Source organism: Crocuta crocuta, unplaced genomic scaffold, assembly GCF_008692635.1.
Source record: "Crocuta crocuta isolate KB4526 unplaced genomic scaffold, BGI_CrCroc_1.0 scaffold217, whole genome shotgun sequence".
Classification (NCBI taxonomy): Eukaryota; Metazoa; Chordata; class Mammalia; order Carnivora; family Hyaenidae; genus Crocuta; species Crocuta crocuta.
This window is the reverse complement of record NW_027532208.1, coordinates 527485-544067: the sequence shown is the minus strand read 5'-3', so window position 1 is coordinate 544067 and position 16583 is coordinate 527485. Positions and strand designations below refer to the sequence as shown.

Genomic DNA, 16583 nt, shown 5'->3' with positions numbered 1-16583 from the left:
CAACCAACTGAGCCACCCAGGCACCCCCAGACAAACTAGATTTTAAAACAAAGACTGTAACAAGAGATGAAGAAGGACACTATATAATAATTAAGGGGTCTATCCATCAAGAAGAGCTAACAATTGTAAATGGTTATGCCCCCAACATGAAAACACCCAAATGTATAAATCAATTAATCACAGACATAAATAAATGTATAGGTTATAATAACATAATTGTAGGGGACTTTAATTCTCCACTTACTGCAATGGGTAGATTGTCTAGGCAGAAAATCAACAAGGAAACAATGACTCTGAATAACAGATGGACTTAGCAGATATATTCAGAACTTTTCATCCAAAAGAAGCAGAATACACATTCTTCTTGAGTGCACATGGAACATTCTCCAAAATAGATCATACCATGCATATTTTCAGATCACATTGCTATGAATCGTGAAATCAACCACAGGAAAAGAATTGGGAAGTCCCCAAATACCTAGAGGTTAAAGAATATCCTACAAAAGAATGAATAGGTCAGCCAGGAAATTAAAGAAGAAATTTCAAAATATATGGAAGCAAATGAAAATGGAAACACAACAGTCCAAACCCTTTGGGACTGCAGCAAAAACAGTTCTAAGAGGGAAATACACTGCAATTCATGCCTATCTCAAGGAGCAAGAAAGACCCCAAAATACAACCTAACCTCACACCTAAAGGAGCTAGAAAGGCAGCAGCAAAGAAAGCCCAAAGCCAGCAGAAGAGAAATAATAAAAGAGCAGAAATAAACAATATAGACCCCCCCAATACAGTAGAACAGATCAATGCATTTAAGAGCTGGTTTTTTGAAAGAATAAATGAAATTGATAACCTCCTAGCCAGACTTCTCAAAAAGAAGAGAGAGGACTCAAATAGATAAAATTACGAATGAAAGAGGAGAGATCACAATCAACAGCACAGAAATACAATTATAAGGGAATACTATGAAAAACTGTATCCAACAGACTGGAGAATCTAGAAGAAATGGGCAAGTTCCTAGACACTCACACACTACCGAAACTCAAACGGGAAGAAATAGAAAGTTTGAACAGACAGACCCATAACCAGCCAAGAAATTGAAACAGTTATCAAAAATCTCCCAACAAATAAGAGTCCTGGGCCAGATGGAATTCTAACAGACATTTAAAGCAGGGTTAATACCTATTCTTCTTAACCTGTTCCAAAAAATATAAATGGAAAGAAAGCTTCTAGATTCATTTTTTGAAGCCAGCATTACCTCGATTCCCAAACCAGACAAAGACCCCACTAAAAAGGAGAATTACAGGCCAATATCCCTGATGAACATGGATGCAAAAATTCTCAGTAAGATACTAGCAAATTGAATTCAACAGTATATTAAGAGAATTATTCACCATGACCAGGTGGGATTCATTCCTGGACTGCAGGGCTGGTTCAATGTTCACAAATCAATTAACGTGATACATCACATTAATAGAAGAAAGGATAAGAACCATTTGATCCAGTCAATAGATGCAGAAAAAGCATCTGACAAAATACAACATCCATTCTTAATACAAACCCTCAAGAAAGTTGGGATAGAAGGAACATCATAAAAGCCATATATCAAAGGCCCACAGCTAATATCATCCTCAAGGGGGGAAAACTGAGAGCTTTCCCCCTGAGATCAGGAATATGATCAGGCAACAGGTATGTCCACTCTCACCACTGTTGTTTAACATAGTGTTGGAAGACCTCTGTTGGATTGATGTCAGCAATCAGACAACAAAATGAAATAAAAGGCGTCCAAATTGGCAAAGAAGAAGTCAAACGTTCACTCTTTGCAGGTGACATGATACTCTACATGGAAAACCTGAAAGACTCCACCAAAAAACTGCTAGAGCTGATACATGAATTCAGCAACATCACAAGATATAAAATCAAGGTGCTGAAATCGGTTGCATTTCTATACACCAATAATAATGAAGCAATGGAAAGAGATGTCAAGGAATTGATCCCATTTACCATTGTACCAAAAACCATAAAATTTCTAGGAGTAAACCTAACCAAAGAGGTAAAAGAGCAGTATGCTGGAAACTATAGAAAAGTTATGAAAGAAATGGAAGACACAAAGAAATGGAAAAAACATTCCATGCTCATGGATTGGAAGAATAAATATTGTTAAAATGTCAATACTACCCAAAGCAATCTACACATTCAATGCAATCCCAATCAAAATAGCACCGGCATTCTTCTCAGAGCTAGAACAAACAATCCTAAGATTTGTATGGAACCACAAAAGACCCCGAATAGCCAAAGTAATACTGAAAAATGAAACCAAAATGGGAGATATCACCATCCCAGACTTTAGCCTCTACTACAAAGCTGTCATCATCAAGACAGTATGGTATTGGCACAAAAACAGACACATAGACCAATGGAATAGAATACAGAACCCAGAAATGGACCCACAAATATATGGCCAACTAATCTTCAACAAAGCAGGAAAGAATATCCAATGGAATAAAGACAGTCTCTTTAGCAAATGGTGCCAGGAGAACTGGACAGCAACATGCAGAAGAATGAAACTAGATCACTTTCTACACCATACAGAAAAATAAATTCAAAATGGATGAAAGACCTAAATGTGAGACAAGAGACCATCAAAATCCCACAGGAGAAAACAGGCAGCAACCTCTCTGACCTTGGCCACAGCAACTTCGTACTTGACACATCTCTGGAGGCAAGGGAAATAAAAGCAAAAATGAACAATCGGGACCTTATCAAGATAAAAAGCACAGCAAAAGAAACAATCAACAAAACTAAAAAGCAACTGATGGAATGGGAGAAGATATTTGCAAATGACATATGGGATAAAAGATAAGTATTAAAAAATCTATAAAGAACTTAACAAACTCAACACCTGAAAAACACATAATCCAGTGAAGAAATGGGCCGAAGACATGAGGAGACATTTTTCCAAAGAAGACATCCAGATGGCCAACAGACACATGAAAAGATGCTCCACGTCACTCATCATCAGGGAAATGCAAATCAAAACTACATTGAGATACCACCTCACATCGGTCAGAGTGGCTAAAGTTAACAACTCAGGAAACAACGGATGTTGGCAAGGATGTGGAGAAAGGGGAACCCTCTTGCACTGCTGGTGGGAATGCAAACTGGTGCAGCCCCTCTGGAAAACAGTGTGGAGGTTCCTCAAAAAATTAAAGATAGAACTACCCTATGACCCAGCAATTGCACTACTAGGAATTTATCCAAAGGATACAGGAGTGACTGATTCGAAGGAGCACATGCACCTCAATGTTTATAGCAGCGCTCTCAACAATAGCCAAAGTATGGAAAGAGCCCAAATGTCATTGAACTAATGAATGGATAAGGAAAAGGTGGTGTATATGTATACAACGGAATACTACTCAGTGATGAAAAAGAATGAAATCTTGACATTTGCAGTAACATGGACGGAACTGGAGGGTATTATGCTAAGTAAAATAAGTCAGTCAGAGAAAGACAGATATCATATGATTTCACTCATATGTTCAATTTGAGAAACTTAACAGATGACCATAGGGGAAGGGAAGGAAAAATAAGATAAAAACAGAGAGGAAGGCAAACCATAAGAGACTCTTAAATACAGAGAACTGGGGGTTGATGGGAGTGGAGGGTAGGGGGAGGGTGGGTGAAATGGGTGATGGGCATGGAGGAGGGCACTTGTTGGGATGAACACTGGGTGTTGTATGTAAATAATGAATCATGGGAACCTACTCTTGAAGCCAAGATTCACTGTATGTTAGCTCACTTGAGAATAAAATTTTAAAAATAAACAAATAAAGGGGGGGAAAAGCCAGTGTTTTAGTCTCTCTGTGTGATCTGGCATTCCCTACAAATGGGTCACCTCAGGGAGAAGTCTTTTAGGCTCCCTCGGGGACAGGTTTCTGTCCCTGGGCCATACTGATAACAGAAAAAAGAGAAGGACATGGGGATTCCTCACCATCTTTGAAAGACAGAGAGCAATGTTTTCTTTCAGTTTTAGGTGCTTGTGGGATTGGCTGGTGACACCCCAAGAATGCAGACTCATGACTGGGGCTTGCCTCAGGACAGGGACAGTCCAACATGAAAGAAAGGGGGGGGCCTTTCCTGCCACGTTCTCTGTCCTACCCCCATTCTTCTGGTCACAAAGACAGGGTTTTTCTTAGAGCTTATTCTGTTTCCACCCTCTTCACCATTCCAGAATTTGAGCTATACTCAAATTTAATGTGGAAATGTGGAGCAAAATAAAAAAAAACCCACAATGAACGTGTAAGATTAAAATAACTGGTTTCCCCTGCCCAATCCACTTGCTCTGATTTTTTTTTCAGAGTCCTCACATATGGAGAGTCCCCAGATATGTATCCTGTCCAGGCATCTGAGCTGTAACTGGTGGGAGAGGTAGGCTGGAGTGGGCTTACGCTATCTTCACTGAATCCGGAACACCTATCCTGCTAAGCACTTATTAATCCTAACAAGCCGTTCACAAATTTTTAAAGCCTTCTAAATGCAAAATAATTTCATCCATGAATAATGGCAGTTTACTTCCTCTGATCTTGTATCATTTTCTTGCCTTTGCTGTAGGGCTGGGTGAACTTTTTTGGTAAAGGCCAGATAGTACTCATTTTAGACTTTGCGGGCCATATGGTTTCTGTTGCAACTACTCAGCCCGTCAATTGTAGTGTGAAAGCAGCTATAGACAATATACAAATGAATGGGCCATGGCTGGATTCCAATAAAATTTTCTGTATACAAACAGGTGGGGCGAAGCACTTCGAGAATGACAGAGTACGGGCTTCCAAAAATATGCTTCGTTGTAAAAGCAACGAGAATGCTGGCAAAAATGATCAGAATCAACTTTTTAATGACTTTGGAAATTAACCAAAGGCTTGTGACAATATGGGGAGTGTTTATTTATTTTTTAAAATATGGCTGAGTAGTGAGAACAGCAAGCTTTGTGAAGTTTTTTATTTAATAAGATCAGTTCATTTTTATTAAAAAAAGTTTTTTAAATGTTTATTTACTTTTGAGAGAGAGAGAGTGCGAGTGCAAGCAGAGGAGGGGCAAAGAGAGAGGGAAACACAGAGTCCGAGGCAGTTTCCAGGTTATGAGCCGTCAGCACAGAGCCCCATGTGGGGTTTGAACTCATGAACCACGAGATCATGACCTGAGCCGAAGTTGGAGCCCTAACTGACTGAGCCACCCAGGCACCCCAAGCTTTGTGAAGTTTTAACTTCCCCTATTTCCATTTCCTTCTCCCCAGCTCCACTGTGGGCTTGAAAAATGACAGCCTCACAACTATGGTCACCAGGACAATCAGCAGCCCTGCAGCCACTAGAAGACAATGAAACGGTTTGGAGCTTCTAAAGAAGCCCATACCCAAGGTCGCCATTTGACCTGTCTGGCAACTCCCTGAAATACTCCATTCTTGGGATGGTCTTTACTTGACCTGCCTTAGAACTTGTATGAACAACAATAGTCCAAAGCATTTGTGAAAAACAATTAGGTACAACTGTTTAACACTGTAGCTTCCTGAAGTGGTGATATGAGCTGGGGTTGAAGAGAGGTTCAGTAAAAATTAGAGAATGAGATGTGCACAGGGGCTTTAAAAGGCTCCAAGGTCACATACAGGTGCATAGCTGTGCACACACCTGAAAAAGATCTGTGAAAATGTGAATGTGTCACCTCTGGCTGACCTTGAGGCTCTGCACGGGTAGGAAGTGAAGGTTAGGACAGAGTTGTTGGTTCCTTGCTAGAGCAGTGAAAACACCCCAACATCCACACAGTGCCCCTTAACAAGGGCTGAGACTTACTGGTTTAAGGGATTTAAAGAAATCTCTAGCCAATTAGTAGCTGACCAGTAAGCTAACCGAGTAGAAATTCCAGTGTCTAAACACAGCAAAGAACACAAACTTTACAAAATTAGCCCAGGAAAGTTACTAACAGAACCAACAGCAGTAGTGACAAGAGCAAATTGTAGTAACAACAAACTCTTGGGAAGTGGAGATCCACTTTCAGATTTGCAACATTATGTTATTTGAATGTCCAACTTTCAACAAAAATTTAGGACCCATGCATAAAACAAGGGTTCCCAAGGGACCCCAAACACTGTACTTAACTAGACAAAGACTAAATACACTATTATAGGGGCGCCTGGGTAGCTCTGTCAGTTGAGCGTCCAACTTCCGCTCAGGTCATGGTCTCACGGTTTGTGGTTTTGAGCCCCGCATCGGGTTCTGTGCTGACAGCTTGGAGCTTGGAGCCTGCTTCGGATTGTGTGTCTCCTCTCTCTGTCCTCTCCCGCTCACTCTCTGTCTTTCTCTCTCTCAAAAACAAACATTTCAAAAAATTTAAATACACTATTATAAATCTGTGCAAAAAACCGAAGGGGACTGTGTCTAATGAACAACACTAGTAACCCAACAGACATGGATAGAACACGTAACCATATCATGGGCGCGTTGCTGGTGAGGTTTGACCAATCAGAACCGCAGGGAAGGCAGTGGCAACCGCAGCAAGCAGTATTCTGTGCAGGGCAGTCTCTGAGCAGCTTCTTTACCAGAAGCTTCCAACTCGAGCTGTGCTTGTGCCTGTCTTGCTCCCTGGTTATTTTCTCAGTCCAGCCCCACCCACCCCCCACTCCCATGTACCTGCTGATTCTGAGCAATTCCAGATTCTCTCGGTGATTTCCTTCTCTGCTTTACCCAGCCAGATGGAGAGAGTTCTGAATGCCAGCAGTTAAGAACTCCAACTGATATACTATTTTCTTTCTTGTTTTCAAAAAGGATTTTATTTTAAAGTAACCTCTATACCCAACATGGGGTTCGGACTCATGACCCCAAGATCAAGAGTTGCATGCTCCACCAACTGAGCCAGCCAGGTGCTGCATGATATACTATTTTCTTTCTTGTTTTCAAAAAGGATTTTATTTTAAAGTAACCTCTATACCCAACATGGGGTTCGGACTCATGACCCCAAGATCAAGAGTTGCATGCTCCACCAACTGAGCCAGCCAGGTGCTGCATGATATACTATTTTCCACTGAATATTATATCTTAGACATATTTTTGTGCCATTAAATATGTTCAAAATATTAGTTTAATAGCTGCCCAATATTTCATATTTATGTACTGTAATTTATTTAGCCATGCCCTTGAGTTTGAGTGGATTACAAATTTATCTTAATTACTTACAATAAATATTATTGCATTCACATTTTAGGTTCAATCGTGACCCTCTTCAAGTGTGTTAGAGGTGGGGGTACCAAGTTAATGGTATGAACACTTTTAGAACTTTCTGGTATAAAGCCAGTTTTCCCCTAGAAATTGTACACCAATGTCTACTCTCACATTTGTACCCTCACAATTTAAAATGTTCAGTTTTGGGGTGCCTGGGTGGCTCAGTCGGTTAAGCGTCCGACTTCAGCTCAGGTCATGAATGATCTTGGGGTTTGTGAGTTTGAGCCTCTCATCGGGCTCTGTGCTGACAGCTCAGAGCCTGGAGCCCATTTTGGATTCTGTGTCTCCCTTGCTCATGCGTTCTCTCACTCCTTCAAAAATAAATAAACAGTAAGAAAATAAATAAATAAAAATAAATGTGCAGTTTCACTCTACTCAAGAAGATTGGGTATTATGATTTTAAACAATTTTTGATAATATGAGAGGGGAAAATCTCATTACTGTTTTAATGGCCATTTCTTTGATTACTAATGAAGCCTAATATTTTAAAATATGTCCATTACATATTTTAATTTTCTGTTGCACATTTCTTGTTGACTGTTTTTCTATTGGAATGTTCATTTTATTGATTTGTAATTGCTTTTTATATATTAGAAGTATTAACCCTTTGTCATATTTGTTGCAGCTGTTATCCTTATAGTTCCAACAACTTTAGTTAAATGGCTTTTTAAAAACATAAAGGTATTTAAATTTTCAAGCATTAAATTTTATCTTATTCTTTGTTATTTCCCCCCACTGCTTTTATGTTTAGAAGGTCTTTCCTCACCCAGAGATCAAATATTTGTCTATAATTTCTTCTAGTTTTTAATGATTTCCTCTCTTACATTTAATTCTTTGAATCCCCTGGAATTCATATTGGAGTGCGGTGTGAAGGAAGGAGCTAATTTTATTTCTTTCTGAATAGCTAAGCAAATGTCCCGGCATCATTTATTGAATAATCTGTTCTTTCCCCACAGATTTGCAATGCCACCTCAGAAGGCTGAGATGCGGTGATCGCCATGGCAACGGGGCTGTGTTAAAAGCATTTGTTCTCACAGAGTGGAGGGCTGGTGCCCAGCAGGGCTCAGTCTGGCCTCCCTGCACGTCTTCCCTAATTAAGATGCACCTTTTGGTTTGGACTCTTTAAAAAATTCTCCCTTTATAAACAACCATATAGAAGGAGAATTAAGGCCACGGCCCTTTGTGCCCCATCTGTTAAGAGCTGGGCCCGCCGGAGTGGTTGGAGCATAGGAGGAGACAGGCAGCAAGGTGAGAAAGTGGACAGTGATTTGGTCCTGGTCTGTCCTGAGAGCCTGGAGGGGCGTCGTCGAGGTCCCTGAATAGCTGGGGGGTGGGGATGGGCTGGTTCCAGGATGCAGCTCTAACACAACACAGAGGCCATGCGGTTGGCCGAGCAAGAGTTTCTTCCACTGACAGGCAGGAGAGCCACACTTCCGTGCTCTCTGGGGCTTCTGCCTTTGGTCCCTAGGATCCTCCTTTATCAGATATCTGTGTCCAGCCTGGGGGAACGAGGCCTCAGCTTGGGCTCCTTTGCCAAAAAGGAGGAGGAGTCCTACCTTTGGGGAGGCCCCTGGGAGCCTGAGCGCTGGGGGTGGGGTGGGGAGAGGAAGGGGCTAAAGAGGGATTCAACAACCAGCCCTTGAGCGCTGGGTGACTGCAAAGCCATCAGGTGCATAGGGAAAGCAAGTGACCACGGTAGAGGCTATGGAAGGGAGTTGCAGAAGTCACGAGCAGAGACGGTACAAGCCGTCTCGGAGAGAGGAGGGTCAGCCACACGACAGCCGTGGGAGTCAGCAACCTCTTCGTGCCGGGGGCCTTAGCTCAGATCTGATAAATTACCCGGGGGCCCCCATGCTTCGTGTTCCCTGAGATCCCCGTAGCCTTGCAATCAGCCCCCATTACTTGAGGCACTTGGGCTGGGTTTCTGTTGCTTACAGAGCCGCCTCTGCCCTGGTCAGCACGACACACCCCGGCCTTCCACTCGGCCCACCTGCTGGCCCAGGTCTTGCGTACCCATCGCCCCCTCCTTCTCCCTGGTGACCCAGGTATGAGGTCTGCTGGAGCCCCAGTGCCGGCGTCTTTCCTGCTTGCCCTCCCGGCCTGCCTCAGAAGCAGGGCAGTCTGGGGGGCTGACCAGTGATGAGCCAGCTCTGCCCACCCATCCCCCAACTCCTTGCACCCTTCTCCCCCTCCCCACTGCCACCATTTGGGCCCACACTCCCTGCCTGCAGGGCTCCTTCCCTACGAGTGTCTGACTGTGTCTCTCCCCTGCTGGGAGCTTCTGTGGCCGCCACTGCCATCCAGGACCAATCTTCACACCTTTCCTAATCTGACCTTGTCCCTCCCTCCTCCCCCACCTGTCCCCAGCCCCTTTCTGGAAACTTTCCTGTGCTTCTGACACTGCCTTTCTCCTCACACTGATGGACCTTTGCACCTGCTGGGCTCACCCTGCCCCCTCCTCCACCTGGTTAAGTCTTACTCAATCTTTCAGGTGCCTCAGCTTGTCACCTCATTGAGAGGATGCTCCTCCCTCCATCTGGGCTGGGTGCTTGCTGCTCCCCAGGGTCCCTTGCCGCCCTCACCACTGTCCTTGCTCTCCACTCTCTGGGAGGCAGGGACTAGCCTGCTGCTGAGTAGTGGGGGTGGCAATGAGCCAGGGCTTTTTCTGGTTCCCTGGCCCTTGATGAAGCCACGTCTGTCCCCCATCGGTGGCTCAAGATGGGCTGCCCACATCCAGACTAGGGGCTGCCGCATTCCCAGAAGCCCACGTGGGGCCAGGCCTGGGCAGAGCCCAGGAGTGTTCACGAATGCAAGTTCATAAATGTGGGTGATACGGACGGGCTGCAGCTGACCCCCCGGGTGGAGAAATCCTGGAGCCAAACCAGCTTCTGCCATGAATCCAGGGAGGGGGCAACAGAGCCCAATCCCCATAATGTCCCCATGTGAGGCCAGAGAGGGCGTGGGCCCTTCAACAGCACACAAGAAGCCAGGGGCCATGTCAGAACCGGAACTTGAGACTCTGGGGTCCCGTCTGCCATTCTGAGCCCCATAGGCAAGCTCTGGGTGAAGGGGGGCTTCTTGGTAGCAACCACTCCTTGCCCCAGAGTCCTCAGCAGCTCAGACAATGGTCCCCTGCAAAAAAAAGCCTTCAAACCAAATCAGGGAGCATCCTTTGGGTGCTCTCCTGACACCTGAGATCAGAGCTTCCCACCTTCGCGGTGAACGTGTTTCAGGTGGGCTCAGGTGGCGGCCCCCGGAGGCTACCGGAGACCCTAGTGCCGTACAGATGTCATCCTGTTCTCTGTGAGCCAGGGCGTGAGAAAGTTCAGGAGCGCTGCACCATCTAAGGGCAGAACAGCTGGACTTGGGGGGTGACCATTGCCTGACGGCTGGTCAGTGCACCCATTGGTGCCTGGTGTCACTGGCATCTTGCTGTGTCAGGAATCTTGTAACGAGACAGGATGGCGCTGTGGGGAGAGGGGGAGAGGCTCTGTCCCCACCTCCCACAGAATCCTCGAAGACCAAGCCTCAGGGTTTGGTGGAGGCTTCTGGAAAGTGCCAATCCTACAGAAAGGTATTCCGAGCTGCCAGGGACCTTACAGGTCATTGTGGTAGTTGAAAGCGTGTAGGCTCCTGTTCAGCCATAAAGAAAAATGAAGCACTGATACATGAACTAACATGGGCGAATGCTGGAATTACATTCAAAGGAGGCACACGCAGAAAGTCACGTAGTAGATGTTTCCAGTGTGTGAAATGTCCAGTAGGCAAACTCATAGATAGTGGGTTAGTGGTCACCAAGGGGTGGGGGGAATGGGGTGTCTGGGGTAATGCTCCAGGGCATGGGGCTTCTTTTGGGGGTGGTGAAAATATCTTAAAATTGATTGCACAACTCTGAATATACCCCAAAACCACTGAATTATACATTTGCAATGGGTGAGTTGAATGGTATGTGAATTATAGTTCAATAATAATAATAAAAAAAATTGGGTTGCCTGGGTGGCTTAGTCGGTTAAGCGTCCGACTTTCGCTTAGGTCATGATCTCGCGGTTCGTGGGTTCGAGCCCCGCGTCGGGCTCTGTGCTGACTGCCAACTCAGAGCCTGGAGCCTGTTTCAGTCTGTGATTCCCTCTCTCTCTGACCCTCCCCACCTCACGCTGTCTCTCTCTCTCTCTCCTAGAAATAAAAATAAAAAATTAAAATAATAATAATAATGATAACGATAATGATAAAGCTCAATTACAAAACAGGGAGTGTAGGCTGCAGGGTCAGATGGCCTGGGTTCAAATGCTGGCCCCACCTCTTACTGCCCAGGCAACCTTGGGCAAGCCACTTGACCTCCGGCCTGAATTTGCTCATGTGCAAAATTAAGGAAATCAGGCACCTGTTTTGTCAGGTTGGCAGGGGTCAATACATGTGACGATCGGGGTAGTGCCTGACGCACAGTAGGCACCTTCTCTGACTAGTTCAGCTCTCTGTTTGATGTGGTGGAAGATGGAAGATCCGAGAAGCTAAGTGACTTGCCCAAGGGCACAGGAGTAGGCTGAATGATGGCCTCCTAACTCTACGTCCAAGTTGTAATCCTTGGAACCACCAGATACAAACTTATTTTGAAAAAGATCTTCGAGGATATAATTAAGTTAAGGGTGTCAAGATGAAAAGATTCCTAGATTCCCCATATGGGCCCGAAATCTAATGACAAGTCCTTGTAAGAGACACAGGGGACAAGACAGACATAAGAGGGAAGCCATGTGAAGGCCGGGGCAGCCACAAGCCAGAGGGACACCTGGAGCCACTAGAAACTGGAAGAGGGAAGGGATTTCCCTCAGAGCCTGCAGAGGGAGCACGGCCCTGCCATCACCTTGATTTTGGACTCTAGCCTCCGGAACTGTGAGAGGTATATTCCTGGAAATTTGTCACGGCAGCCTCAGCGGCCTGTCCAGCGACCTGCCCACAGTGTAGCAGCAAGGTCTATCGACTCCGCTTAACGCTTGGGGCCCCTTCGTCGCATTTCTCTACGAACATAAAACAGCTTCAGCCTCAGATACCGTGAAGGTTCTGGAAGCGGGTTCTGTCATCTTCGTTTACAGATGAGGACACTGAGGCCCCACCGTCACCCGCCTATGCCGCACAACCATCAACAGGAGGTAGTTGGCTCCTTGCTGGGACATAAGAGCCCCGCTGTCTCCTTCGGGGCACACCGGCTCATTAGATTTACCAGCCCCCGCCTGGAAAAGTATTTAATTTGCTTTTTACAATGCACCAATTGCAAGTTAATTAACTGGCAATTGAAAGTTATAGGTGACATTAGAATTTATTAATAACATTGGAAATAAATCTCCCTGGAATTCAAGTAATTGAAAATGTCGTGAAATTTTCTCTCTCTTTTTTATCATCCATAAAACAGGTCTGGAAGAGAGATGTTCTGGAAACCAGGGCTAGTTGGGATTGCAGGTGTGGGCTAATTGGGTGGGAGGGGGTTTCTGTTCTGACCCAAACCCATCTTGGATGCTTGCCCGCCCCCCTGCTCACTACCTCAGTCACTGTCTCCTAGGTTCCAGAAAGGAGTCGTTCTCCTTTTGGGAATGTGCTGTGACTCACTACAGTGATCAGAGCTGGGAGCTGGGGACATAAATGTGACCCTGCCCGAAAGAAGATCAGAGCCTGGGGCGCCCGGGTGGCCCAGTCAGTTAAGCATCCAACTTCAGCTCAGGTCATGATCTCATGGTTCATGGGTTCGAGCCACACGTCAGGCTCTGTGCTGACAGCTAGCTCAGAGCCTAGAGCCTGTTTCAGATTCTGTGTCTCCCTCTCTCTCTGCCCCACCCCCACTTGTGCTGTGTCTCTCTCTGTCTCTCAAAAATGAATTAACATAAAATAAAATTAAATGAAATAAAAGAAGATCAGAGCCTAATGGGGTAGGCAGAGCAGTGAGGGCTGGGGTTAGGGGACCCTCCTCTGGCTGGGGACCAGGGCCAGATTCAGGCAGTTCCTTCCCAACCGGCAAGAGAATATAGCCCCTTGGGGACATCCGGGAGCATGCCAAGCCCAGAGTGAGAAGAATGTGTCCCCCAAGAACCCCTCCCACCCAGCCCGGAGTGGGCCTCCCAGTGCATTCTGGGACAGGAAATGCTCAGACGTGGTCCCTGAGTGTGGGGGTCAAGTGAGTGTCTGATTAACGTCCAGCCACACTCTGATTCCCTCCTGCCCTCAGGAAACTAGCTGTACTGTGTTCTCTTGAGTTCTAATCCCCAGGGGGTGGAGCAGGAAATGTGGGGTCCTATTGGAATGCCCCAGAGGAACCCCAGCCTGGCTGGACCAAGGTTTCTGACCCACTTCTGAGGTTTGTTTGGGTTTTTTCTTTGTAATATTTATTTATTTTTGAGAGAGCACAAGCAGAGGTCAGAGAGAGAGGGGCAGAGGATCCAAAGCGGGCTCTGTGCCGACAGCAGCGAGCCCGATGCGGGGCTTGAACTCACAAACTGTGAGAACACGACCTGAGCTGAGGTCGGATCCTCAACTGACTGAGCCACCCAGGCGCCCCTCGGATTTCTGACCAAGGCCATCCAGCCCACCAGTGGGAGCTCCCCTCTCCTAAGGCAGCAGGTCAGCCGTGAATTTCTGCCGGAGACCATGTGTCAGAGGCAAAGTGCACGCTCTCACCCCAGCTGTGCCATCGCCCTCTATTGCTTGTGCCAAGAGCCACGTTAAAAGTATTTGACAGCTGTATGGCACGGGCACCCACCGATCATATCCTGCTCTTGGTACTGGAACGGGGTCCTGGACTCGGGGAGGTCTACAAGAGGGGCCGGGATCGTGGGGGGCAAGCAGACACACTGCAGCCTTGGCCTGTCCACCCTGCTGGTAGGGACCCCCAGCCGGAAGCTGGCTCCCTTCTGCACTCCCCTCCACTCCCAGGGCCAGGGTACAAAGAGGCATCCCATGTATTGAATTATTTAAAAATTGTATGTTAAGTCTCTGACTTTGATAAATATCCTTTACAAAGACTGGGAAGGCCGCTAGGGGCTCCGACTAGAATGTGATGGCCCCGGAAGAGCCAGCCCCTGGCCCTCAGAACCCCTACCTCCCTGCTGGCTTCCGGCCTTTGCTGGTGCGTGCACCTGCCTGCCCGGTCTCCTTCCCGTTTGGCGCACTCCCACAGGCCCCAGACGACCCTCCACTCCACTGCTGTGGCCCCGCAGCCACGTCCCACGCTAGGTGCGTGGCACTGGCCAGGATTCGCCTGTCCTCACATCCAGCCACAATGTCACTAGATGTGAATCTGCCGGGGACGGACTGCCACCAGGCTGCCACCACATGACACCAGACCCCCAGTGGGGAAAGCACCTTTATTGTCAGAGTGTTACAGACTTCCCGCTGCCTCTGACTGCCACTCCTTGGCCCCCAGGCCAGTTTTGCCTCGTGTGGGGCCATCGGGGGCCTTGAGGGCTGGAGGAGGTTACCAGGGCCTGGTGGGACCAGGCCACAACCTCCAGGGAGCACCAAGGACGCTGGGAACAGATGACTCATGCCCCAAGGGGACACAGGCCCTGGGGTGACACCGCGATATTTGGTTCCTGGCCCAGCAAGAGAGGAGCACCAGGGCTGGCCCAGGTCACAGGGGACCCAGGACCCGAGAGGCCTTAAGGGCTGTGGTCTGATTGCTCTGCGGTCCCGGGCCTGCAGCCCTGGGGGACAGTGTCTCTCCTTTCTCTAGATTGTCAATGGCCAGCCCTACAGCTTCCCGGAGAGAGCAGGCTGCAAGTGATGGTCTCTTCAGATGGACTTCCCCAGGAATACTCCCTCCTCTGGGTTCACAGGGGCAGGAGGGCCCTGCTGGGCGGGGCTGGGCGGGTCCAGAGAGACTGGGAGGCAGTGGTGGGCGATTGCCAGTTTGGTCTGAAGGCCCCTGCACCCCCAGTGCTCCTCTCTCACTGTCTCCAAGTCCCTGCGACCGTCATGGGCTTATTCAGGGTCCCCCTGGCCTCTGAGAGCAGCTGCCGGCTAGGCTGCCACCAGACCCCGGAGCAGACCCCAAGCCCGGGGATGGGGAGGTGGAGGAAGGAGGCTCGGGACCCTGACTTCCTTCCCTGCTGCCCGGTCCGGCCTCCCCATAGCCCCGTGCCTGCCCTGAGTTTCTCTGTGAAGACAGGAAGCTGGCAGGGTCCAGAGTGAAAGAACAGAGAGGCCTGGGTTCAAATCCTGCCCCAGCCGTCACTGGTCCCGTGGCCTTGGCACGTTATTTACACTGGCCGAGCCTCTGTCCTCCCGTGGAAAGTGGGGTAACAAGCCTACCTCCTAAGGGTTAAATGAGACAATGTAAGGAAAGCCCCTTGGACAGGCCCAGACTCAGTAAATGAGGAGTATTATGATTATTCTCGTGCCCCGCCCAGCCCACCCAGAGCCCGTCTCCTGCAGAAACTGAGGGTGGGGAGGGCAGGGACCAGGACAGGGCCCCACGAAGGGTGCCAGGCCCTCTGGATCCTGCCTCCGGAGTTGCCATCTGTCCCCAAGGCCCCGAGGCCCCGGGAGCCGGCGTCCCTCAGGACCGTCAGTGCCTGGATCCCAGTCTCACTAAGCGGCATCCTCACGATTTGGGCGCCACACGGGCCTGGGAGCTGGCAGGGCTGGGGCTTGTCCTGGAGAGCTGGCCTCTTACTTGCCACCGCTGGCCCGGCCAGCGCTCCTCTGCCCGGGGTCGGGGCCGAGCAGGGCGGCGAGGGCGCCGTCGGGTGGTGGGGAGCCCCCACGCTTCATCTTGAGGTTGGCTCGCAGCGCAGCGTCGTGGCCGGAGCCCCCCTCGGGGGAGGCCAGGGGATCTGGAAGGACGGCAGGTACGTGTGACCCCGTTGGGAGCACAGCAAGGTACTCTGCGGCTGGTGCCGGGGAAGCCATGTGCCCAGCGAGGATGCGTGTCCACCCCCACGTGCCCCCACTCATTCAGGTGCCCATTCACTCGGTCACAAATGCTGAGAGGGCTGGGCTGCCAGTCACCACCCCCGTCGCCAGGGCCTCCCAGCATGCCAGGAAACCCCAGGCCATTAGGGAGTAGCAGCCTCTGCAGAGAACTCTGAGGCGAGGGGAGGGCGCCTTCACAGAGGAAGAGAGGCTAAAGCGCATCCTGTGTGGGAGATNGGGGTCCTGGGATGACCAGGTGGTGGCTCCGTGTCACCGGGCACCAGGCCATGCTGGGGAGGGGCTTGGGCCTTGACGTGCCTGGACATCGAGCATGGGCAACAGGGAGCCACGGAGGGCACTTGAGCAAAAGAAGGCGCAGGGCCTGACTGGGGTTTGGGGAAGACCATCTGGCAGCCAAGTGGAGGC

At 48.5% G+C, this 16583-nt stretch overlaps 1 protein-coding gene across 1 annotated transcript in view; it reads right to left on the bottom strand.

The window, feature by feature from the left end:
* Nucleotides 1–14589: 14589 nt before the first annotated feature.
* Nucleotides 14590–16583, bottom strand: part of COL26A1 (collagen type XXVI alpha 1 chain) — a 120794-nt gene continuing 118800 nt past the window's right edge. Inside the window, exon 13 of the mRNA XM_077777859.1 lies at nucleotides 14590–16078. Within this exon, the coding sequence (XP_077633985.1) occupies nucleotides 15915–16078 (164 nt within the window). The 3' untranslated portion in view covers nucleotides 14590–15914. The remainder of the gene's footprint in view (nucleotides 16079–16583) is intronic.